The sequence below is a fragment of the Lolium perenne genome, chromosome 1 (genome assembly GCF_019359855.2).
Source record: "Lolium perenne isolate Kyuss_39 chromosome 1, Kyuss_2.0, whole genome shotgun sequence".
Classification (NCBI taxonomy): Eukaryota; Viridiplantae; Streptophyta; class Magnoliopsida; order Poales; family Poaceae; genus Lolium; species Lolium perenne.
Window position 1 is genome coordinate 146940796 of NC_067244.2, and position 12786 is coordinate 146953581.

General features: G+C 47.3%; 1 protein-coding gene across 1 annotated transcript; it reads right to left on the reverse strand.

The window, feature by feature from the left end:
* Positions 1–3650: 3650 nt before the first annotated feature.
* LOC127306988 (bZIP transcription factor 30) lies at positions 3651–6184 on the reverse strand. The gene is made up of 4 exons (XM_051337688.2): positions 5258–6184; positions 5008–5140; positions 4816–4900; positions 3651–4206 (listed from the first exon to the last, which is right to left on the reverse strand). Exons 1-4 carry the CDS (start codon positions 6019–6021, stop codon positions 3977–3979), a joined length of 1212 nt encoding a protein of 403 aa, XP_051193648.1. The 5' UTR covers positions 6022–6184; the 3' UTR covers positions 3651–3976.
* Between the last annotated feature and the right edge of the window lie 6602 nt (positions 6185–12786).

Sequence of the window (12786 nt, forward strand, 5' to 3'; positions counted from 1 at the left end):
GTGTGCCCTGCCACTAGTCAGCCAGCAACACCTTCAGAAGTCACGCCTTTCTCCTATTGGCCGATTAAACCTTGGTTTCGTACTGAGGGAAAACTTGCTGCTGTGTTCATCACACCTTCCTCACGGGGTTCCCCAACAGCGTGTCCGCATACGCCGAGTACACGCCATCAGATGACTACGAGCAGAGAAGGCAATGATGCATTCATCAACCAGGGATGGACGGCCTTCGCGGTCGCACATCAGCTCAAGGTAGGCCAGTTCCTCACCTTCAGGAAGGTGTCCTCCTTGGAGTACAATGTGGTCATCTTCAACCACACCTGCACTGAGGTGGTGAGCATGTGCCCGTACCATGGCGATGACACCAGGTGTGTTATCTCTGAGAAGCTAACATGGTACCATGCCGTGTCTAGTTCCTGTTTGTGTCTAGTGTGTTGAACTATGATCATGTCTGCCGTGTCCAGAACTATGATCGTGTCTGCAAAATGTTGTGACTTGAACTTGTGTCGTCTATGATCACTGGTAAGTTCTCTCTCGTCTATGATTGTGTTCTTACTTGTGTTGTTGATCGCTGATAACCTCACCACTGAAGGGAAGAGGTTACCAGAACCAGATTATGGGTTGCAACCAAACAACAGGGGCGCCATTCTGAGCTGCTACAAGACTGAAAACCGACCTACCAAGCGGCCAGAGCCCAAATCTCCACGGGGCCAAAAAATCTCTGTGCAGGACACCAAACAAAATCTCTTTTATGGCCCATGACCCATCTTGAACGCGCAGGGGGCTCATTCCCACTGCACCGGTGGTGCAGGAATTAGCTGCAGGCAACCAAACGCGCCCCAGAGGGACGTTGTAACTGGGGTCGGTGTGTATCTACCGACATGTGGAGGATAGAGAAAACATGGGGGCGTCGTGCAGGCTTTGGTCATGAAGATTCCACTGTGATACCTCCTGAAGTAATTAGTAGTTAGGTTGCACGGGATGCACCTGATCCTAAACTTAAGAACCATGTTATAGTTTTTTACTATTCTTGTTAGTGCACTACTTCGGTTATGATGCTGCTCTGAATATCTTTGGTTGTGCTATGTTAAACTCACCATTTTTTGAAAGTAGTAATCACATCTCATTGTGGTTGCCCCAATGTCAAGTTGGGCGGCAAACAATACTTGTTTACTTTGCTTAATCAGAAACGGAAACTACAGGAAATCAACTATGCCTCTATGTTTATGTAGGGGTGTAAATGGATAGGATAATTTCCGCACCGAAACCGGCGCTGAATCCGTTTTAAGGTACCCATATCCGATTTTAAAGGATCCGGCGGATAAGGATATCCGATTCCAAAGTGGTAGATATGGATTATCTGAAATTTAATTAGGATAATCCGAAGGTTTGAAACCGGATAATACGATTTTTGAGTCAAAAGCAAAGGCCAACCTTAGAAGTTTAGTAGTTATTAAGTTACCAAATTCATTTGGCGAGCATGTTTATATCTAAATTTATAACAATGCTTGAGTTTTCACGCATTATGTTACTTTCTTCTTAAGTGCACTAGACTAAAAGTTTAAATCTCTCTCAAGATTTGTAAGAACTATAACTATCTACCGATGTGAGCATATATCCGACTATTTTTGTTTCCGGTCCGAGTCCGCTCCATTTCCGATTCGAATCCGTACACCGATATATCTGCATTCGAATCCGAAACCGATCAATATCCGAAACGATTTATCTGTGTACCACCCAGGCAAACAAACAAAGTCCACAATATGACTTTTGGGCCGATTCTCCGTGACCATGACCCCAGGTCCTGCCCGGGAGCTCCAAATTTGGCCCACACAGCCAATCACACCCCAATCTCACAACCGCATTCGTTTTAAACATAAGGCATTACGCCTAGCTTTAAATTAATAAAGCCAATTATGGCAAGAGTTACAAGATGCTGAGAAAAACAACTACAGAGATCACCCACACAACACAGGCACACAAGAAAATACAACACGACGCACAGCCTGCAAATGCTTGGATCTTCGTCCACCGAAACATTCGCTGCTCGAGGTAGAGCGGAAGTGGAATATAAGGCGTCACACCATCGGAAGAAGGTCTTCATCGCCATCAAGTATAGACAGACTGCTTCACATTGCATCTCGTCCATCATCAAAGAGTTCCCCTGCACTCTCGCCCAAGGTCAAGGGCGACGTACCGACAAACGATATGATGGAGCGCTCACCCTAGACCTCAAGATGCAAATGAAAGCAAGACCATCAAAGAAGAGGAGAATCCGAGCATGCTGGCCGTGGGGAAGCTTGCCACTCCGAAAGCCACACTATTGCCGACCAAGCACCGCACCCACGACGACTAGCCGAATAGGACCAAAGGCTACCAAGGCAGCGCCTTCAAGAAGGAAGCGGCACCAAGGCGCCCTCCACTTCCCCGACCGACAGACCGGACGTGAGTTTTCACCCGGAGCCAATGGTGGAGGGGTTTGATTCACAATGACGCCTCCAAGGAGGGAAGCGGCGCTCAAGAGCGTCAATATCACCGGCACCGACCACGTCGGGCAAGGCTTTCGCCCGAACAGCAACCACCATCCATGGAATCCCCAGCAACAACACCTCGCACAACGGAGAGGTGAAACCGAAGCAGATCACGGTAGGCAGCGCGAAGATCTAGGCAGGAGCTCGAGGACTCCAACACCACGAATGCCTCCCACGCATCACACCTGCTGCCCACGCAACCGAGACTGCCAACCAGTACCCACACCGTGGCACCCGCCGCTAGGCGCCACCGTGTCCACCATAAGGAGCCGCCGCTCAAGAATCCAGGATCCAGCCACAAAGAATCCACCCAATAGTGATCACCGGTTGAGGAAGAAGACGACGCAGATCAGATCCGCGTGGACCAAAACTGGATCCACACACCAGATCCCGCAGAGAGGATGTCGACCATGGCCACTACCTGACCACCCTGGTTAGATCCGGTGGAGCATGGCACCGAATCAATGCCAGCGCGGGGCACAACCCCAGCCCGCGGCACCGGCGACAGCCAAGGAAAACGACGACGCCCATGGCCCCGATGCTCAGTGAGCTCCTCGCTGAGGGAGAACGACGTCTCCATGGCCAGAGCATCCTCCACGCTCGCGACGAAGCCCAGATCCACGCCCTCGAGAACTAGAACCAAGACATCCAAGGGAGAGAACTCGAGGTAGAGGAGAAGGGGCGAGAGGGACCCGCCGCCACCACGGGCAAGCCAGCAGCCGCCGCCACCGGCGGTGGGGGAGAGGACGCCGGGGAGGGGGTGCTAGAGGCGGCTAGGGTTGAGGCCTCTAGTGCCGCCCGAGCAGAGTGACACGCGAGGCGAGTCGGGGACTTATCAACCGCGTTCGTCATGAGCCAATCAGATCAAATGACAATATACATTCACTTGCATTACACATAGAAAAGTACTAGCCTAGAGGAAAATAATGTTTCTCATAGCAACCTAAAATTGAACTGAGCATATTATGATCTTTAAATATGTGCAACTACTTCTATTCCGGTCAGAGAAGAGTTTTCTAGTGCAAATATCTGCAACTATTTTGACTACAAGAAATATATGTCCGTGTGTATGTGCAAAGTCTGTACCACGTCGTACCCAAATTTCTGCAGAGTACTAATTCATTATCTGTTTTCAACAAACAATATTCCATATAAAATAATCTCAGAGGAGTGGCACACCTCGCAGCTACATACACTACTCAACAGAGTTTGACACTACTACAAATGAATTTAGTTCAGACATTTTAGCTCCAGCCACAATGTGTGTTGGGAAAGGAACAAATAATAAGCATTCAGAGAGAGAGAAAAATACTGCCGGATTATTTCCCCGGACAGACGCAAACAGCTACAGACGAGAGATGAAACAAATGTGTTAGGAAACGTAAACCATTTTCAGATCATCTAAAGGACTATTAACTTGCGTATCTTCGTCCTCCCTCCTGAACCCATCATTTGGACTCGTGAGTCCTCGACGCGCCGCCGTTCTGCTCCGGCTGTTCCAGCTGGTAGAAGGGTATCTGCTGCTGCTGCTGCTTGTGCAGCTCGAGCATCTGATTCTGGCAGCGGAGCTGCATCTGCTGGGCCAGGTTGCTGGATGATCCTGCGTCGCCGGCGAGCTCCGACGACGTCGCCGAGTGCTTCAGGCGCTGGACCTCGCCCGTCAGCGCCTCGTTCAGTGCTGCTCAGAGAGAAGAGGAAACACACAAATGGCGGTCAGGATAAACTGCTTGCTAAATACTCTGCAGATGTGCTCCTACAAATGTGGAATGCTCAATTAACAAAGCAGATTAAGAGCCCATAACGTACTTAATGTACTACGAGTGGGATTCTATAAGATGATTGCAGTACTACTACTTAATGAAGTATTGTTAGTATCTTAACACTGCCGGCCTCTTGTGACAGGGTTAGTGCCCGTCAACATCGCGACATGAACTAGGCAAAGGGATGATTTTTGTATTAATAAAGTAGAAGATCCCAAAAAATGGATCAAGATGAAGCCGGCGTCTGACGAAGTCGCCTCGTAGTCCGGTTATACCAACAAACAAACGCATTATAGATTTCGTCAGGCTACATGCCGGCAACTAACCGGCCGTATCAGTGTCGCACTACATGTTAACGACTAACTGTCAAATGCAACAAACGACGACCAGCAACAACAGCAATTGCATTGGATATCAGCACAATCTTCGATCGGAACAGAGCTGTTCTCAAGGTTTTTGTGTGGCGTATCTATCTGTGCAAAGAACGTGAGAAACTACTGATGAGAGCTCGGTCGTTAATTGCTCACCGTCGCGCAGCTGCGCCTGCTGCTCCATGGCCTGCAGCCTGAACTTGAGCTCGTTGTTGTGCGTGGCCAGCCCCGACGAATCGCGCTGCGAGAGGACAGGAAGAACAAATTCAGCACAGCCGGAACCATGAATCGTCAAGAACAGTGCCTGCACAGTGCAGCCATAGATAGATGGACGGACGGTGGGTGTACCTGTAGATGGGTCAACTGCGCGGAGAGAGTGGTGGCCTCCGTCTGCAGGATTTGTACCTTGTGCTCCAGCTCGGCGATGTACCGCATGCGTCGCTCCTTGGACCTCGCCGCCGACTGCCTGTTGGCGAGCACCCTGCGCGCCACCGCGGAAATAACGACATGTCAGTTCAGCGCCGACAGGTGGTAGTTTAGCAAGTACTACATTGATTGATGCGCATTTTGAGTGAGTGTGACGACGGGTCCTACGTACCTCTTGACGCGCTTTGGGTCGGCGAGGGCCATCTCGGCGAGCTTCTCGTCGGCCATGATGCGCTTCATCTCGGCGGGGGTGAACTCGCCGCTGCCGAACTCGAGGCTGAACTTGCTGGGCTCCCCGCCGGCGGAGAAGCTGAGCTTCCCCATGAGGCTGTCCATGGACAGGCTCCTGGCGTGCCGGCCCGCCACCCCCGCGGGCGGCTCGCCACCGGCGGCGCTCCTCTTCCTCCCACCGCCACCGCCGGCGGCGCCGTCGCCCCAGAGGAACGCCTGGCTCTCCCCGCCGCCGCCGTAGTCCTCGGACTCGTTCTCGCTGCTGTCGGCCGCCGCCGGCATGCTGCTCCCGCGGCTGTCGCCGTCGGAGCTGTTCATCCCGTCCATGCCGGCCGCCTCCATGCTCATGAACGCGTTGAACAGGTCGTCGCCGCCGTTGGCGGCGGAGGGGAGGCCCCAGGCGGAGGACTCCGTCTTGGGCGACGGCGGCGGGAAGTACCCGAACGGGACGTCGCTGCGGGACCGGCGGTGCGCCTTGCGGCCGCGCGCGGCGGAGTCGTCCTGCATCTGCATGCACGCGTCGGCGACCACGTGGAGCGGGTGCGACCCGGCCCCGGTGGGCGGCGTCGGCGGCAGGCCCGCCCGCTGCCTGCTCCCGTTCTGCGCCGGCGCCATGACCCTGCCGCCGGACGCCGAGGCGAAGTGCGCGGGCAGCGGGACGGCCGCCTGGACGTGGCGGTGCATCATCTCGTTGGTGGTGCCCATGTCTCCGGCAAGGCTGCTCGGCTAGGTGGTGGTGGCGCGCGCGCTCTCGTCTTCGGCTCGTCTGGTGTGCTCGGGATGGAGGTGGTGGTGGCGGGGATGATGCGCGCGTCTCGGCGGAGTTTGTTTGGCGCGCCCACGCGGTTTGGAGGCCGTATTATAATTGTCGCGTGGCCAAAGACCGGAGGAGAGGGCTCATCCTTTTCCGGCCAGGTGGTGGTCGCCCATCATTTCGTCGTGGGATTCCGGAGCGGCAGAGCCGGCAGCGGCGGCAGTATCATCTTCGGACTTCGGGCCGCCCGCCGGGCTAAACTTTTTTACAGCGTTCGATTGGAAGAATGCTCAAAATGTGTTAAGGTCTAAAATTCTCCGGCCAAAAATCTAAATCTACTTTTTTAGAAAAAATGTTAAAAGCCACTTAAAAAGGCGATAGTGTTAAAATCTTCAATTGTGTCCTAATAAAAAAAAATGGCATGTTTCTTTACTATTATATTGCAGTTGGGGATGGTGTGCACTTTGACATCAAACATTGGAGCAATCCTAACCGTTGATCACTCTTAAAAACTTTGGTTCGCACGTCATCAGGAAAAAAATGTTTCCATGTTGCTTAGAAGAAATATAAATGTATTTATTGCGTATCAATTCTTTCTATGTCAATGCACGAAGGAAAAATTAGGACTTAATTCTATTCCCTTTATTAACGCATGTATCTCCTAAGGAAAAAAATAGGACAATGCAATAATTTTTTTTTCTATTAATCGGGGCTTATTTGGAGGGAAACAAAGGGTCAGAGTTATACTACTGCCTTTTACTAGAAGCGAGAAATTAATAGCTGAAAAACTATTGCAAGGACAAAGGAACGACAAAGGAACGATATCTTAGATGCACCTACGTAAATCATAGACCCGAAATCAAGAGTAGTGCTGAAAATCGCGGGGCATCTTTGCCCCGCAACCTTTGTAGCTTCGCTCTGACCGCACGCATCAGTGCGTTCCAAATTTTTCAAGTCCCCTGCCGCCCACCACTCCCCGCACCTCCGCCCACCGTCCTCTTGTCTCGAGGTCATTTACGCCTCCCAATGTGGCAAGAGGACGGAGTGGCCGCAGCTTTGGGGTGATTTGGAGCCATCATGCGCCAAACCAGAGCGCGTCCACGATGGAGTGGCTAGAGGTGGCATGAGGGCGGCGGAGCGATCTCTACCTCGGAGAAGCAGCAGCAGATGTGGTAGGAGGCGGTGTACGAGGTTGGCAGTGTTGGGATTATGTGACGGCGAGGGCTGGATGAGGCTAGCGGGGTGTCGGCCTTGGATTCAGGCCGAAAAAATACCGGTTTTGCTTCATTGATGCAAAAATGGTTCGCCTAAAAACAAAAAACAAAAAAAACTTTGTTGGAAACGGACCTCGCTAGAGATCTTGTCGGAGACCTTGTAACAAAAATAAATTGTGCTATTGTAGCATAACTGACCTTCTTGAGAGCTCGCCTAACACCTCACCGGAGACCTCGTAGTAAAAACTAAAGTAGCAAAACAGCATAACTATAATAGCAAAAAAATGTATTGTTGGAACATAGTTGCAGCATCAACAATGACCTCTCGCAGCCCCGCTGCTGACGAAGATCGTCGCAGGAACTCATACGCGACATTTGCAGGAGCATAGCCATTCCTTTGTAGTTGCACCACCCACCATTCGCAACACCGCCCTCTTCCTTTGCAGCTCCGTTGCTGCCGCCCATCGCTCGCAACACATCAACCTTTTCTTTGCAGCTCCATTCCCGATCGCATGTAGCAAGTTGGCCAACCTTTGTAGCTTCGCCGTAGACCGAACGCAGCAGCGCGACCCAACATTTGCAAGCCCGCCGCCGGCCACCACTCCGCGCACCTCCGTCTATCGGGACAACCATGGATCTCAAAGTCTTCCCCGACCACGCGCTTCCAAGCGGCCTCATCGCTGGGGCGAGAAGACTGAGTGGCCGTAGAGTTGCGGTGACTTCGAGTCATCATAGGCCAAACCAGAGCACGTCCATGACAGAGTGGCCAACGGTGGCTTGAGGTTGGTGGGGCGGCATCTACCTCGGAGAAGCAGAGGGATATGATGTAGGAGGCATTGTACGAGGTTGGCGGTGTTGGGTATGTGGCGGCGAGGGCTAGAAAAGGGTGGTGTGGTGGTTGGCATCAGATCTAGGCTAGCTAGGGTGATTGTCCGGATATGGGGATAGACTCGTGCCTGAGAAGCCCTTCGTGGATGTTTATCGGGGGATGAAACTGACTGCAAAGAAGGAGATAAGGGGAAGGGTGTGGTCCCACTGACATGTAGTGCGTCCAGTAGGCGGAGGACCCCACGTTAAAATCCTCCAGCGTAGGTTGATCGAGCGCCATTGGGGGACGCTCGAGTCAGAGGCGGCGAGCGACGAAGCCACTGGCTGAATTTAATCATTTTCTGAAAATCAAGATTTAATTCCCTTCTCTTGTTTTTGGACTTAGTTTTAACTCATGTATAAAATTCAATTCATTTTGCATAACTGGTTTGGGAAATTCAATATGTTTGGTTAACCCTTGTGGTTAATCACTCTTCTATTTCTTGGAATACCGCTGGGCTAAAGGAAGAAGAAACTTGATTATCCATACATTTATAATTATTTCTCACTAACATATCAGTTGGGTTGCTAAGGGCAACATTAGAGGGAGAAACAAGAAACTAGATGACCGTGGCAACGCACAGGCATTCAACTAGTATGAGTAGCATATATGTTCGAGTTGCCTAACACATTTACATATGGATGATCGTCTTTGGAAACATAAGTTGAATTTTTTGGAAACTGGTAGACATGTTTCTCCGTGAGTCTTCTGAACCGTCTTTCTGGTACCATAGACTTTACCTGGATTTCTCGTCTGCCACGTGATAGATTTGGGGGCTTACTACTTGGCGCTAGAACGTACGTAATGGATGTGTTGGCTAGTTCGGAAGGAGATTGTCATGTAAAACTCTGTATTCGCAACAAAACTGATAATTTCACATGAAGTCTTGTCGTCGTGTACGGCCTAGGAAGATTATAAACTTGTCTTACTTCATGAATTGGTTAACTTGGCAAAAGACATTTCGTATCATATTCTCATAGACGGAGATTTTAATTAGCTAAGATTTTCACACAAGAAGAGTAAAGGTAGACTCGATAATCTTTGGCCTTTTGTCATTTACACTTTAGATTTAAGAGATTTCAATGATTGGAAGGAAATTTACTTGGAAAATAGCCTTCTAGAGCCAACATATGTTGGACAGTGTATTCATGGACACATATTGGGACTCTAAATTTCCACTTGTCATGGCACGGGCCCTAACATGTTTAGAGACAATGTCGGATCATGCTCCTATTCTGCTAACCTATGGAACGCCTCGACCGAAGCGAAAGTGTCAATTCAAGATTGAACTTGGATGACTATATTGTGACGGATTTCTTGATATCGTTAAAAGGTATGGGAAAAACATGTAGCCAACTAGAATCCTATGCAAAGACGGAACAATAAATTGCCCACAAATGCGTAAGTACCTTGGAGGATGGGCAGGGCACATGACACGGAAGCTAAAAACAAAACAAAACTTCACCTATCGTAAATTATGGATGAAAGGCCATTGAAGAAGTAAGATCGTTGTCTACACAAGAGATTGAACTAAAAAGTCCAATACGAAGATTGCTCCTTTTTTGTGAGAAGATGAACTCGAATAATTCATTTTGGAAGGTGATTTAAATACAAGATACTTCCATAATGTCGCAAATGGAAGAAACAGAAATCAAAATGAGGAATTCCACCTTGAGTACGCAAGCCGCGAGACACTGGAAGAAACTTATTCACTCTCTTATACATGATGAGGACACGATCTAGGGGAATGAGCAACTCAAATCATACATAACTAAAATCTGTTTGGGAGCAGAAGATGGAAACTTCTCAATAGATGAGTCCCAAACAGATGACATTCCCCAAGTTTCCAAGAAGGAAGATGCTCTCTTACTTTACCTTATCATAGGAAGAAGTGCAAAAAAAGGCGATTTTTCAAGTGGGGCACAACAAACCCCTGGACCGGATGTTTTCCCGGCTAAGTTCTATTAAATTCTGGGAGATCATTAAGTCGGGCATGTTAGAATTATTCAGCATTCTTCATGTTGGGCACCAAGATCTATTTCGCCTAAATTTTGGTGAGATAATTTTTCAAAAGGTTAATGAAGCACAAAGAATTTCACAATATAGGTCTATCTATCTTATTAATGTTAGCTTCAAGGCATTCACGAAAACCGCAACTCTTAAGCTTAATTCAGTGGTTGATCATGTCGTTCATTCCACTCAGACTGCTCGCATGCAAGAAGGAAATATCCTAGATGGAGTAGCAACCTTGCATGAAACAATCCATAAGCTAGATCGGAAAAGGTTGAATGGTGTAATATTAAAGATTGACTTCGAAAAGACTTATGATAAAGTTAAGTGGTTTTTTTCTTCAACAAATTCTCGGAACAAAAGTTTTTTTTGGTAGAGTGGCGCGCTCTAATCCACAATTTTATTTTTGGAGGACCACCTTCCAAAGTGGAATGCAACCAAATCCAATAGTGTCACTGAGGTGTTGGGATCTGGACGATATAATGTTCAGAAGAGATCTTGTTGGTTCCAGGCTGACATCATGGGATGCTTTGCTAAAACAGTTGGTGCTAGTCCAATTGACGCAAAAGACTGGCAAATTATGCTAAAATCTACACGAGAGTGGTAAATCCTCTATGGATTCCATGTATAGAGCATTATTCCAGGTAGACGTCTCGGTTGATAATAACAAAAAATAACAAAATGAAGATTTCGCTGAAGACTAAGGTTTTTTGCATGACATGTGTAATTCTTACTAAAAACAACCTTGTGGAACACAATTGGCACAGAAGCACAAATTTTGTATTCGGTCACTGTGACGTGACTATCAAATACTTGTTTTTTCACTGCAAATTTGCTAAATCTATACGGTGGGTCATCTAAGTAGGTTCTACCTTGTACCCGCCACGTAGTAATATATCTAACAATTGGCTAGACGATATGGATCATAGCTTTATAGTACTTATTAGAATGGGGCGCTTGTCGTTAATTGGTCGCTCTGGCTATATAAAAATGATAAGGTTTTAATGATAAAAATGATTTTCTCGTGGAGGTTATCTACTGATGCACAACTTTATTGTATTTATTACGTCTCTACAACATATAGAGAATCACAATCTATTTATAGAGATATCTACACGGTAAATACTGCGATAAATATTTTTATCCAATATAGATGATAGCGTAATCTCGAATTAGTCCTTCAGCATCCTAGACTATAGATAGATTGTGCTTCCGTGCCACAGTGAGTAGTCAGCTACTGACATTTTTGCCGCTAGCTGATGGGACCGTCGTCATCTTGTCTGAGAAATGCAGCTGGAGCCCTAGCGGTACAGCTTCGGGTCAATCGCTTGCCAGATTACCTGCACGCGTTGCTTTCATCTATCAACCACCATCAAACTGCTGCCGTAGCACAGTGTTCAATTCGAGCGAGGGGTGTGCTTGCCACCTACACGGGTCAGAACTCAGAAGCTAGAAAAAGGCCGCGAATCAAGCATGATGCCCGATCGGCGATCGGCACGGAAAGATGGGGAAATCCTCCAAAAGCGACTTTGCAAAACCGTGTGGAGCCCATGCATGCAGGGATGCTTCAACGATGCAGAGAAATCTGAATGCTTGAACTCAAAATCTCGAGCGGTACTGGTAGCCCAACCCTTTTTAGAGATCCATGAAACATAATAATCATAGCATTACAAACTTATATCTTCTATCTTCCTTAGGGGTTATAAGCCCCCCTCAAAATTTAAGTCTAACTTTAATCATAAAATAAACTAACAAAATATTATTTATATGTCACAAAAATTATACCGTCAAAAACTTTTTGAAAAAGTCATCCGCGTAGATATTGAAGCAAAACTTAGCTATGCAAATTTTTGTAAGATATTTCTTGGAAAATGAGAAAACTAGAATGCTGCAACATAAGTTTCAAAGCTTACACTCATGTCTATTTTTTTAAAAAAAATAGCTTTATATGCGGGTTCAAGTTTTTTTTTGAGAGAATATGTGGGTTCAAGTTGTGGCGTAGGTTATAAGATTTGAGAACATGCGACCCCGGGTTCCACTACCGGTTTTATCAACATCCAAAGCCTTCAAAGAGACATGCTTTATTGATTAATTATTGAATTACTGGCCGTTTGCAATCTAGATAACTCTATGTGACAATAGCGTTTTTGTACTCGGGAGCATATGCTCCTGGTTCTTGAAATGACTTTTAAATGTAGTATAAAATTTAAAAAATTTCAAACAAAAAATTGACGCGTACTTCTTAACATATTATATGCTCGTTAAGTCGTTTCGCAAAAAAAAAACCATTTTATATGTCGTGTGAAAAAAACACAAATTTTCATGCTTAAAAAGACATTTTCACGAGGCATTTCTTTATCTTTTTTACACACAACACAGAAAAGTATCATTTTTCCGCGAAATTTGACGTGCACACATATAATGTCAACATATAAGCGCTAATTTTTTAATATTTTAAAATGTTTTTCTTGAGTAGCAGGAGTATATGCTCCTATGCTCAAAACTGGATTTCTCACCATGTTGCACCATGTCAGAGCCAGGATGATTGGTTCAGGACTCCAGGGATATTATTGCAGAGCATTGTGCAAACATAATTGTTTCAGATTAAAGATTTTTTGTGTGAG